Source organism: Ipomoea triloba, chromosome 12, assembly GCF_003576645.1.
Source record: "Ipomoea triloba cultivar NCNSP0323 chromosome 12, ASM357664v1".
In the NCBI taxonomy this organism is placed as follows: domain Eukaryota; kingdom Viridiplantae; phylum Streptophyta; class Magnoliopsida; order Solanales; family Convolvulaceae; genus Ipomoea; species Ipomoea triloba.
In genome coordinates this window covers 20,393,350-20,405,834 of record NC_044927.1, presented here as the reverse complement: position 1 = coordinate 20,405,834, position 12,485 = coordinate 20,393,350, and the positions used below count along the sequence as shown (strand labels likewise).

The window sequence follows — 12,485 nt, the reverse complement described above, 5'->3', positions numbered from 1 at the left end:
CTATGGGTAACTCTATTCGTAGTACGATTAACATGCGAGATACCCATCTTTGACTCAGCTTGGATTCTACTTTACTTGCACCATGTCGCTTAATCCATGAGAGTGCTTCCATAATGGCCATGGCTTCAGCTTCTTCCGGGGTGAAGATGCCTCTTCCTGGGATGCAAGAAGCAGCAACAAACTCAACCGTAGCCCATTCGGTTAGTATGAGGATTCTGTATTCATCTTAAGATATCCCGGGGAAGGTTTTTCCCACTTGTTGCGGACCACCTTATTGCCATCGACGCCCCCCACAATAACTGAACCTTTGGCCTTGATCAAATAAATAATTAAATAAGCAACTATCCATTATAAAATTAATTAATATAATCAACTTTGGCGACTCCAACTCCGACACCGGCGGCTTTCCCGCCGCGCACGGCTACATTTTCAATTACCCCTACGGTCGTACATTCTTCCACCGACCTTTCGACCGACTTTGCGACGGACGTTTGATTATCGATTTCCTGTGTAAGCAACATCTCATCTTCTTTATTTTGTCATCTCAACTTCTATGAATAAATTTCATTTTTATTCTCTAATTATTATACATTTGATCCTTACTATTAAAATTTTATAATTAGATGGATGGATGGCTATATAATTTCTATCATATTTAATATTATTATTTAATTTCTCAAATCAACTATTGTCGCTAGTACTTTTTCATAAAGAAGCAAATGTAATGCTCATTCTAGAAGCACTCTTCCAAAAATAACATTTTCAACAATAGTTGACTGAAAAAAATTAGACATAAGATCAAATATAATACAAATTACATATTCATGTATTTAATTAAAAAAATTTAATAGTCAAGAATAAAATGTAATAAAAAAAAGAGTCATTTCCATTTTTCGTCCTATTGTTATTAGGGCATTGCCAATTTTAATCCACTTCACTAATTTTTACCACATTACGGCCAGTCTTATTTAGTCCTTACCACTTTCAGTTTACCACTTTCAGTTTACCATTGAAATTTTTGTCAAATTGCTGTCCAAAACAAGGGTATTTTTGGTCTTTTCATGTTTTGGTCATCTACTTGACCCTTTCCAGTGGTTTTCCTTATACATTTTCATCCATTGAAGAGGTCCGGCGAAAGCCATGTGAAGCACATTACAAAGTCATGTCTTTCGTCGGACCTCTTCATTGGATGAAAATCTGTGAGGAAAACCACTGCAAAAGGTAAAGGAGATGATCAAAGCATGAAAAGACCAAAATACCCCTATTTTGGACAGTTATTTGACAAAAATTTTAACGGTGGACTAAAACTGGTAAGGACTAAATAAGACTGGTCGCAATGTGGCAAAAATTAATGAAGTGGACTAAAATTGACAATGCCCCAATAATAGTAGGACAAAAAATGAAAATGTATCTAAAAAAATAAAATTTTCTCTTACATGATCCTATCGCAAAAAATATTTATTTTTTAAATATAATTCTTTTAAAAAGAAAATTATATAATTTATTTTGATAAAAAAAGTTTCCTGATTTATTTTCACATGGGTTTACGTATCCCCATGAATTCTTACCTCTGCAGTTTATTTATAATTAAGCAAAAAAAAAAAAAAAAGTATGTACGAAAAAGAAACCAAAAAAAAAAAAAAAACGTCGAAATGTCACGGAATCGATGATGTTGGATTGGTTTTAATGTTTTATAATTGTTCAATTAATAAAAACAATTAAAATTTACTCCGTATTAGATATAACGGTGTAGACTTATGCATATTCACAGGTGAAAACGTGGGGATGGACTACTTGTCTTCATATTTGGAATCTCTCACACCACATTTTAAAAATGGAGTTAATTTTGCAGTAAGTGGCTCACAGACACTTCCTAAATTAGTTCTTTTCAGTTTGAGCACTCAACTCCTTCAATTCAGCCGTTTTCGCAATCGTTCTCTTGAATTTCAATCAAAAGGTATTTCTTTAACCCCTTGTAATCTAGTGATATATGTACGATATTTTTTTATAAAAGGTCTCAAATTGGTTTGATTACCACTAAAATTCGATAAAACAGGGATAAAAGGCATGTTAGGAGAAGAGGATTTTGAGAATGCACTATACATGATAGATATAGGACAAAATGATATTTCGGATGCCTTCTCCAACCTCTCTAAAGCTCAAGTAATTGAAAAAATTCCTTCTTTCATTTCTGAAATCGAAGATGCTGTTAGGGTATGCTCAATTCTTTCTTCTTCTTTCTTATTTCTTTTCGAATAATAATATATGCAATGTGATCCAATTATTAATTATCATCATCATCATATAGGCGATATACAAAGTTGGTGGGAGGAAATTCTGGGTGCACAACACTGGACCAGTGGGTTGTCTACCTCGGAGTCTTGCAACAACAAAAGTGAGAGATCCTAGTACTGATTTTGAGGAGATTGGTTGTCTCAAGTCTCTTAATGAAGCTGCACAAGAATTCAATGTTCAACTTAGTGATCTTTGTGAAGACTTAAGACGGGGAATGAAGGATGCTACCATTGTGTATGTGGATATCTACACCATTAAGTACAACATCATCTCCAACTTTGCACTCTACGGTAATATTTCTCTATGCACTATTATAAGTTATTCGATTTATATATATTTTATCTGGCGCCAATGCATCATAAAAATAAGGGGACAAAAATAAAAATTTGGTCCGTCAATGATTAGAGTTTAGTCGTTTTCGACTTTAAATAGCTCTATTAAAGTTGAGAAAGCATGTGAAAGCTAAAACAATATGTAGTTTTTTAAAATCGTGATGATGGGCATGCTTTCTCAACTCTAACAAAGTTTAATTCTTCAGACCTTCATAGTAGGGCCAAAATTATAATGAGAATTGGCCTTTTCGGTCGATCCCGTCGTCACACATGGTCTTCTTAGTGCGAGTTAGCTCTCTTGTGTGATTTGCAAGCTATTACACATGAGTGGGATTTATCTTCTGTGTAGTGCTTGTGGGTTTCTATCATCAATCAAAAGAATTATGATGATTGGGTATAATTGAAATTAATATTTTCTCATCACCCACTATAATCAGGGACTAAAACAACTAAACGGTAACAATTGAAAGACTAAAATCACACTTTTTCTCTAAAGTAATACTCCGTAACATTTTCATCTCCATCACATAATGAATCCCATGCGTTTACACCCCATGTCAAGTTTACCAAGTGACAGTAATTCAAGTAAACTTTATAATATTGTACATCGATTTTAATTTTATGTTTTTGGTTAAAATGAATAGGTTTTGAGAATCCATTAACGGCATGTTGTGGTGGTGGTGGTGCACCATACAATGCGAACATATCGTGTGGGCAGAGCGGGTATAGCGTTTGCGAGGATGGGTCGAAGTATATAAGCTGGGATGGAGTGCACTACTCGGAGAAAGCAAATGCAATGGTGGCTGCCAGTGTTCTATCTACAAATTATTCAACTCCTCCATTGAAGTTTGACTACTTTTGCTCCGCACCATCAGATTAGCTCCGATCCCCACACCATTTTAAGATTTGTGTTGTGCTGAAATCGCAATGGTTGGATGTGTAATGAAAGTTTGAGATGTCTCAATGGGGAATATACTTATTTGCATTTAATATAATTAAGCATGAATCAATTTGATTCTAAGGAATATATATATATATATATATATATATGCTTTGATTCTTCGTTCTAGTAATACAAAATGGAAAAAGAAATTTTATATACAGAAAATGTGGTGAAAAACTCATGTGTTATAAGAAGAAACTCTATATATAATTAGAGATTTTATGTATGTGTCACATAAAATTTGATTCATACAAAATTAGATTTAAATAAAATTATTCTCTCTCTTGACAAGAGAAAGAGAAACTAGTATTGTCAAAGCGCGCGCTGACCCGTCCCACTGCGGGCTTAATGCTTTGCGGGCCGGCCCGCGAAACCCGCGGGCTAAAGTTCATGTAACCCTAGCCCGCTCCATGCGAGTTGGCGGACACCATGGGATACATTAATTTTTAAATCACACAATGAACTAACATTTTAAAAAAATTACAAACATATTTGATATAATATACAATATATGTATACACAATTGCAGTCACACAGATACATTAGATCATTGCAAACAAACGCAGAATATACACAGATCTTCTCATGCACGGAGTTATGCATTTCTTCAAAATGAAAGAAAACAAATTTAGCATGTTAAGAATTAATCCAATACGCAAAAATCAAGAATCGAAAACCAAAAACACCGCATCGACAAGTAGTAACCTTTGCCTTTAATTAATTTTTTTAAGGGCCTAGCCCGCGGGTCACAGCGGGCTAGGCCCGTTAGGCCCACATTTTTACGGGCCAACTTTTTTACGACCCTAACCCGCTCCACTGCGGGACGGGTGCGGGTCAACCTGTAAATTTTGACTCACTTTGACATCTTTAAGAGAAATTATCAATCACTATTTAAGGGCAAGTATACATTAGGTAAATTTCACTGTACTCCTATATAATAGCGAGCAGATCGTACAAGATAGAATTGCGAAGATGTTGTGTTACTAATTCAATTAAGAGATTGTTGACAAAAATTAAACATTGCTAATTGTGATTTTGGTCCAATTCAAATCTTGCAATCACAAACCTTTTTTTTTTTTAATTAATATTGGATATTAAATGGTGTTTAATTTACTCTTGTTTTGGACTTTTGGGTACGTCTTAAAAATAAATTTTCAGAAGTAGTGTACAAAATTACAGATAAATAAATAAAATAAGGGGGTGTATTCAATCATGACTTTTGTAAATTTTTAAAAACTTTTAAAATGATAAATTTTAATAAACTTTTATTGACTTTCATAGAGTCGTTCAAAACTTTTTAAAACTTTGTAAAACTCTATAAAAGTTTGTATAAAAAACTTGCATAAACTTTTATCAACTTTTTTATTTTAAAAAGTCTACAAAAATCATTAAAATTCTAAATTGAATACATCCTTACAAACTTTCATAAGCAATTCATAACAATATTAAACACTAAAATTTATAGTTATAGAATTGTTCAAATAAAATATTTAAAAATATAATTACTTTTTCTTGAGAAATTAATATTTTAAAAAAATATAATTACTAGTTGCACAAAATAAAAAAATTAATAATATATATAAAAATTATATTTGATATACTGCTAGGTATCCAGCAAAGAGCTATTATTTGCAATAACAATATGTGGCTGCTAACAACAATAAGGTGCTTCTCTTTGTAGCCTCAAATTGCTATTGCGAACAATAGTTCACTATTCATAATAGCATGTTGTTAAAAAGAAAAAAGAAAAAATATATTACGAATAAACATATGAATATTATGAAACATATAGTAAAAATTGACGGTGATAGATAAAAATAATTTACTCTGTTCATGTATTTAGGAGAAAAAGTTTAGAAGTTAGGGATAAAAAGTTCATAGAAAAAAAATCAAAATATACAAGCAACAATGAAATAAAAATAATATTATTTTGAATTTTTAGAGGAAGATTGTAAAGTTTAGGAGAGAGAAAAAAAATTGGTAGAGTTTAAGTATGTAGAAAATATAGGATAATGAAGAAAAAATAATTTATTGAATTTAGGTATAATAAGGTTTATAAAGTTTAAAATTTTAAATAAGGAGAAAAAAATAGAGTTTAAATAGAGAGAAAGAAAAAAAAAACATTCAGTGTTGGTAGAAAGAAAATTTTGAAATCTTGGGGTTGGGGGTTGGATTTCAACTATTTATATTTGAGAAGGAAAAGTATATATAAAAGTCTACAGAAGTTCTAAAATTAAAAAGTCCTTACAAATTCATAACTTTTTGAATACCACATGACTTTTAAAAACTCTTGACCGAATACCGCATGACTTTTAAATACTCTCTAAAAGTTTGAACCGAATACCTCCAAACTTTTAAAGTTCATAAAAGTCTTTAAAATTTTATGAAAGTCATGATTGAATACACCCCCTAAGTTTCAAGGCTATTTAGTAACAGAAAATATTTTCTATTTTCATCTCTAATTTTTTAAAATTATTTTAAGTTGTTAATTTCATTGAAAAAAAGTACAAAACATATATGAACTCAAATAAATTTTAATTTGTAGAATATGAAATCACTTAATTCAATTTGTTCTGTCTTGCATAAAATCGATATTCCAAAAGTAAATAAAAAGAGGCATAATCACATTACACAGGATAGAGGAAGGGTAAGAAAATCACTCCGAACAATCAAACATAAAAACAGACTATTTAGCTAGCAAATGGATAGTTTGATTCTCTGAGCACTTACAGAAATGTAAAGACACATGAGAATAATTACTCATTAGTACTTTTACATCATTAAAAATTAAATGAAAGCAAGAAACACCCCTTTTAGAGTTTGGATCACTTGTAGTGAGTCAGCTTCAATCTGCAGCTTCTCAATGTTGAGGTTCTTCAGCCAACTTAATGCTTCTCTTATTGCCATAGCCTCAACCTCCGATCCATGCAAAATAAGATCAGCATCCCTTGGTAGAAATATGCTTCTGATTGACTCTTTATCCCAGGTGCGATTGTTGTAATTTATCGCTGAGACCTTTTCATTAACCATTAGAGGGAAGAGAAACAAGATTGCTTTGGGATTGTTATTGTCAGGTAACCAGTTTGTCCTTCATATATCAATGTTTTTTTTGTCACCAACTCTCCACTTGCTATGCTTTCGAATAATGTCTTGTGTTTCAACTTTCAAGTAGGTTGCTCCATACATATGATGGATTAGCACCTCGATCTGCGGGCTTCCAAGAAAGATGATTGGGAAAGTGATTGATAAGTAATGGTTATAAAAGTGATTGATATAAATCGTGATGGTAGTGGTGAAAAATATAATAGACATAGAGTGAGAAGCAAAAGATAACATTAGTAGTTAGGATCGGAGGTAAAGATAGTCAGGTAAGTAGGGTCTCGTTCATATGAGAATTATTCTTTTTGTGAGAATCGTGAACAAATTTTATTCCTTCATTTAAGATGACCAATGACTTGAAATTAATGATAAAATGTGGTGTCATTTCTGTAATTACAATAGTGCATTTAGTAATATATGTCTGATTGTATATTCGTAGATAGCTGATTGAGTGATTGTGCATTTGGAAACTTTTCTCCAAATGCATTGTCAAGTATTTTCAAATATACAATTAAACATTCTCGAATGTACAATCGTAATTACAAAAAGTTTTCATTATTTGAACCTAATTCCAGTTAAGTAGATTGTAGTAAGTGCTCTAGATGGGTTGAAAAGTAAACATATTATACAGAGTCCAACAATAAAAATAAAAATATTATTATTATTATTATTATTATTACATACTTAGTATTTTACTTGTTGATTATCGAATAAAGTCTAATGCGCATCTTTGAGTATTGACTAATGACTACAAGTTCATTGTAATAAAAATAAAAAAAATAAAAAAAAAATAGTAACAAGAATCAATAAAACCGGGTTCCTTAATTTCTGTTAAAAAACTGAACAATTAAACAAGTCAAAATAGTCACGACAGCTTCTCTCTCTTGGGCACCCGCCCTTGAAAGGAGGGAAAGAGAGCTATCTGAACATATCAATTCCGCTGTGACCAAAATCATTTGCAAGCTTCAATTCGTGATCTGATCTTCTTAAGGTACATTTTACTTCGCATAATCGCATGTTCCCAGTCGTTTTCTTTCCTTCGCTTATATATATATATATCAGATTCATGAGAAAAAGGTTGGATCCTATAGCAAATGATCACGTTACAATATAATGTTTCCCAAAATTCTTTTTAGGTTTCTTTCATTCAATTTTGATCCCAGAAAAGAAAAGCTTACTATCAACCTTTAATTTTTATTTTTTTTGGTAATCCAGATTTGGATTCTATACGAGCTAATAGAGTTCCGTATTGATCGAGATATCATTGCTAAACAATAAAATAAAAAATTATTTAAAACTTGAGAGTTCTTATTGCGATGTAATATCGGCAATTGGAATTAGTTCATGTTGATTAAGCTTTCTATTTATTTTGCTGGATCAGGAAGGAAGAATTCTATAATGACATCAGAGAGGGAAGTATTTGACCTTTCAGGGCCCTTGCATCTAACCACTGTTGACTGGTAATTTCGCGCTTTGCTGTTCTTCAATTTAGAATTTACTATATGTTGATGGAAACTATTCGTGTCTAATTAGGGAATACTGAGAAATACTGCAATTACTAACTTGCATATATGCCTAATAGATTGCAAGCAGAGGGAATTCATAAATTTCTACACTAGGCTTGAAATGAATCGTTTCTGTTGGTTGGGCGGAGGCTGGTAAAGGGCCAAGTCCAGCAATTGGTGGCTAGGGATTGTTGGGTTGAGGCCGGTGAAGGGCCAAGTCTAACATCCTGTCTGTCGAAAATGTGATGATAGTATATAAGGAAATAAAGATGCGCTTTTGCTGTGAGCTATAGCTTTTTGGAGTAACTGGGCAGGTACTGGAAGAGGGAATTGTTGTGCCTTTGTTGTGAGCTATAGCTTTTGGCGTGGTGGTAACCGCTTAGTCCTAACAGTTTCCATTTTTAATTATACCAAGTTATCTCCTAAGTTGTTAGATGGGATGGATTGACTAATGTGGTTTCTTGGGAGTTTATACTTTATACAGTGTAGTCTTGCTGGCTAAAATCTGGTCTGGAACGTAGGAAGCCATTTGTTAATAGAATTCTATGAGATTGATGTGCTTGATCTTTAATTATTCCATGAGTTGCTCTCCTAATTGGTTTTTTCTACTATCTTATGTAGGAACAATGTGGAACATAGGAGGTCTGTGGCTGCCTGTTTAGTCCAAGGTGTCTACATTCTAGAACGAGATAGGCAGGAAAAGCGGGAGGGGGATGGAGCTCTGGCTCCTCCTTGGTGGAAATCTTTCCATTTCAAGATATATCGTGAGCTTGTTGATGCTGTTGATTCATCCATCTTCGGTGTTGTTTACGAATTCACACCGCTTGAGGGCAACAGCGACAACGTAACCAATAAACACCCTAGGCCTAGGTATGTCATTGCTTTCCGGGGGACATTAACTAAAGGAGATGCCTTTTCTCAGGACCTCGAGCTGGATATCCGCATTATTAAAAACGACCTTCACCTCTCATCTCGCTTCGAGACAGCCATTCAGGCTGTGCAAAGCATGGTCTCCACATTTGGCAGTTCGAATATCTGGCTAACCGGTCATTCCCTAGGGTCTGCCATGGCAATGCTTGCTGGAAAACATTTAGCCAAAACCGGTGTGTTTCTTGATGCCTTCCTGTTTAATCAGCCTTTCTTTTCAGCCCCGATCGAGAGCATCACAGATAAAAAGGTGAAACACGGGATCCGAGTTGCAACCAGTGTTATCACAGCTGGGCTTGCATTTGCTGCAACCATGAAAAAGGGTAACAACAACAACAACAACAACCAATCTGGAGATTCTTTTGCTGCATTGTCTAAATGGGTTCCATATCTTTACGTGAACCCAGGCGATCACATCTGCTCGGAGTACATTGGCTATTTCGAACATAGAGAAACGATGGAGGAGTTCGGAGTAGGCGCAATCGAGAGAATAGCAACCCAGCATTCTCTCGGCGGTCTGGTTATGAATGTGATGGGAAAGAGGGAATACAGTGAGCCATTGCACCTCATTCCATCAGCAATGTTAATAGTTAATTTGATTCCTCCACAGGACTTCATAGAAGCTCATGGGATTCACCAATGGTGGAGGCCTGATCTGCGTTTGAATTCCAAAACATATATATAGTTAAAACCTCTGTCCATTGATGCACTTGCACTTGCACTTGCACTTGGATATGTAAAAATTATAGCATTTGCATATTGATTAGTGATTATTAGTCTTTTCTATTTATAAACTTTTGTATAATTGTAAAGGCACCTATATGGGTTATACTCAATATGATTGTAGATGATATGACTGATCGATAATTTTTTTTTTTTACATTTATTAATTCCTTCAATATTATAAATTTTTTATCCACCTAATATTGCATACTATTACCAAAGGTCTTTTCTAACCCTTATTTTTTGAGTTAATACCCGATTTGGTCCGTTGACTATTATGATTTCATCACTTTCGTCAATGACTTCCTAACTTGTTCAATTTCATCCCCAACTATGAATTTTTACCTAAAATAGTTCTCGATTCAAACCAAAATAGTCTTGATTGAGGACCATTTTAGCTAACAATTGCATAGTTGGGGATGAAATTAAACAAGTTTAGAAGTCGAGAACCAAAGTGGTAAAATCCTAATAGTCGAGAAACCAAATGGAGTATTAACTTTTTTTTTTATATATACATTAGGTTTTCCAGTTTATGCTAAACTAATTCTATGCTCCAAAAACTCATGCCCAAGAGTCGTTGGAAGAGATGAGTCTCCCAATTAGTTAGTCCATGTCGTTTACTCTGCGCGCAAGAGATCCATCTTTACACTTTCGTCAACTTGGGAAGCACCTAGCCCTTATTTTACTTGTGAAAGGTAAGAGTGCAAGTTGGGAGAAGGATATTGTTGGAATTTCATTCTCCCTTCAAGAATTAGTTAAGTAGTTACATTATTTCCCTCCAATTCTGTATTTCATTTCATTTGATTTGCACCACCGGGACTGGGAGAGCTTCAGAGTCTCGGCCATGGCCTTCTCTGCACTGCTAAAAACTTTCTTCATTCTTATCTCTCTCCACCACAACTCAACATCATCAGCTTTTGAATACCATCGGAATCTCATCGCCGGCGACCAGGAATCATCCTACCCGATTCATATCTCCGTTGGGAACACTTATGGCCCAGCTCCTTCTCCTTCTCCTTTTCTTTCTCCTTCTCCTTCTCCTTCTCCTTTTCCTTCCCCTTCTCCTTCTCCTTCTGCTTCTTTCTCCCCGCCCCCTAAATCTTCTCTAGTTCCGGCGCTGTTCGTAATCGGAGACTCCTCTGTTGATTGTGGGACTAACAATGTCCTCGGCACGTTTGCTCGGGCCGATCGCCTTCCTTATGGACGAGACTTTGATACTCACGAGCCTACTGGCCGTTTCTGCAATGGAAGAATCCCTGTGGACTATCTAGGTAATTACTACGATTTTCTTGATATAATCATGTTTTTCTTCCTCTAGTTGGATTCTGATTTCTTGGATTTTGGATTTTAAGTTTTCAATTTGGGGGGTTTAAGACGTGAAGATTGGCTCTTGGATGCATATTTGAATTTAATTTTTGGATTCAAAATTTTGATTTCAATACATTTTGATTCAGCATTGCGTCTAGGGTTGCCGTTTGTTCCGAGTTACCTTGGGCAAACCAGTTCTATTGACGATATGATTCAAGGAGTGAATTATGCCTCTGCAGGATCAGGGATCATTTTCTCCAGTGGCTCTGAATTGGTACATTTCCCTTAATCTCAATTTCTTCAAAAAGATCCATTTTCGAATCACATAATCCGATTTCTTGTTTATCTAGTTTAGAACTTCATTTCTTTTTCTGTTTTAATTACAGAATTTGGGTGCTAAATTGTGCAGGGTCAGCATATCTCGCTCTCGCAGCAGATTCAGCAGGTGAGCGATACGTTTCAGCTGATGATGCTAAGCATGGGTGAGAAAGCGGCATCCGATCTCATATCAAGATCTCTGTTCTACATTTCTATTGGAAGCAATGACTACATACATTACTATCTCCGTAACGTGTCTGATGTTCAGTCCCTTTACCTTCCTTGGAATTTCAACCAGTTCTTAGCAGAGTCTATGAAGCAGGAGATTAAGGTAAGTGTTTTCTAGTTTTTGGGGGTTTTTGGCATTATTTTTATTGTTTCGGGTACTTATTTTACATATGATGAGCAGAACCTGTATAATGCTAAAGTGAGGAAAGTGGTTGTAATGGGATTGGCGCCTATGGGTTGTGCTCCGTATTACCTGTGGCTGTACGAGAACACAGATGGGAAGTGCGTCGAAATGATAAACGATATGATTCTTGAATTCAACTTCGAGATGAGACAAAAGATTGAAGAACTCTCCGTGGAGCTCGCTGATGCAAGAATCATCTTCTGTGATGCATATGAAGCCTCGATGGACATTATGAAGCACCATCGCCGATATGGTGAGAAGCTGAAATTCTTAACAAACAAACAAGTTGAGGATCAGTGGCGGCGTTTTTAGCTAATTCCTATGTTTCTTCGTGTTTTTGTGTTTTAATTAGGCTTCAATGTGACAGCAGAAGCCTGCTGTGGTTTAGGGAAGTACAGAGGGTGGCTCTTTTGTATATCTCCTGAAATGGCTTGCAGCAATGCCTCTAATCACATATGGTGGGATCAGTTTCACCCGACAGATGCTGTTAACGCCATCATCGCTGATAATGTCTGGTCTAGCTTGCATACTAATATGTGCTACCCCATGAACTTGCAGGACATGATAGCTCACACCAGTTGATGGTTAAACCCTAAATTCTGCAAATTTTTTAGTCACTCGAA

General features: G+C 34.9%; 3 protein-coding genes across 3 annotated transcripts; all 3 read left to right on the top strand.

Annotated features, from left to right (window-relative positions):
* Nucleotides 1-113: 113 nt before the first annotated feature.
* LOC115999510 (GDSL esterase/lipase At1g09390-like) lies at nt 114-3,648 on the top strand. Its single transcript, XM_031239358.1, has 6 exons — nt 114-200; nt 339-510; nt 1,772-1,957; nt 2,057-2,214; nt 2,309-2,585; nt 3,272-3,648. Exons 1-6 carry the CDS (start codon nt 114-116, stop codon nt 3,505-3,507), a joined length of 1,116 nt encoding a protein of 371 aa, XP_031095218.1. The 3' UTR covers nt 3,508-3,648.
* Nucleotides 3,649-7,516: 3,868 nt separating this feature from the next.
* LOC115998465 (GDSL esterase/lipase At4g10955-like) lies at nt 7,517-9,981 on the top strand. Its single transcript, XM_031238049.1, has 3 exons — nt 7,517-7,660; nt 8,051-8,129; nt 8,796-9,981. The coding sequence occupies exons 2-3, from the start codon at nt 8,068-8,070 to the stop codon at nt 9,784-9,786; spliced, it is 1,053 nt and encodes a 350-aa protein (XP_031093909.1). The 5' UTR covers nt 7,517-7,660; nt 8,051-8,067; the 3' UTR covers nt 9,787-9,981.
* Nucleotides 9,982-10,668: 687 nt separating this feature from the next.
* LOC115999509 (GDSL esterase/lipase At1g71691) lies at nt 10,669-12,444 on the top strand. The gene is made up of 5 exons (XM_031239357.1): nt 10,669-11,095; nt 11,279-11,406; nt 11,542-11,781; nt 11,860-12,115; nt 12,215-12,444. The coding sequence occupies exons 1-5, from the start codon at nt 10,669-10,671 to the stop codon at nt 12,442-12,444; spliced, it is 1,281 nt and encodes a 426-aa protein (XP_031095217.1).
* The last annotated feature ends 41 nt before the right edge of the window (nt 12,445-12,485 follow it).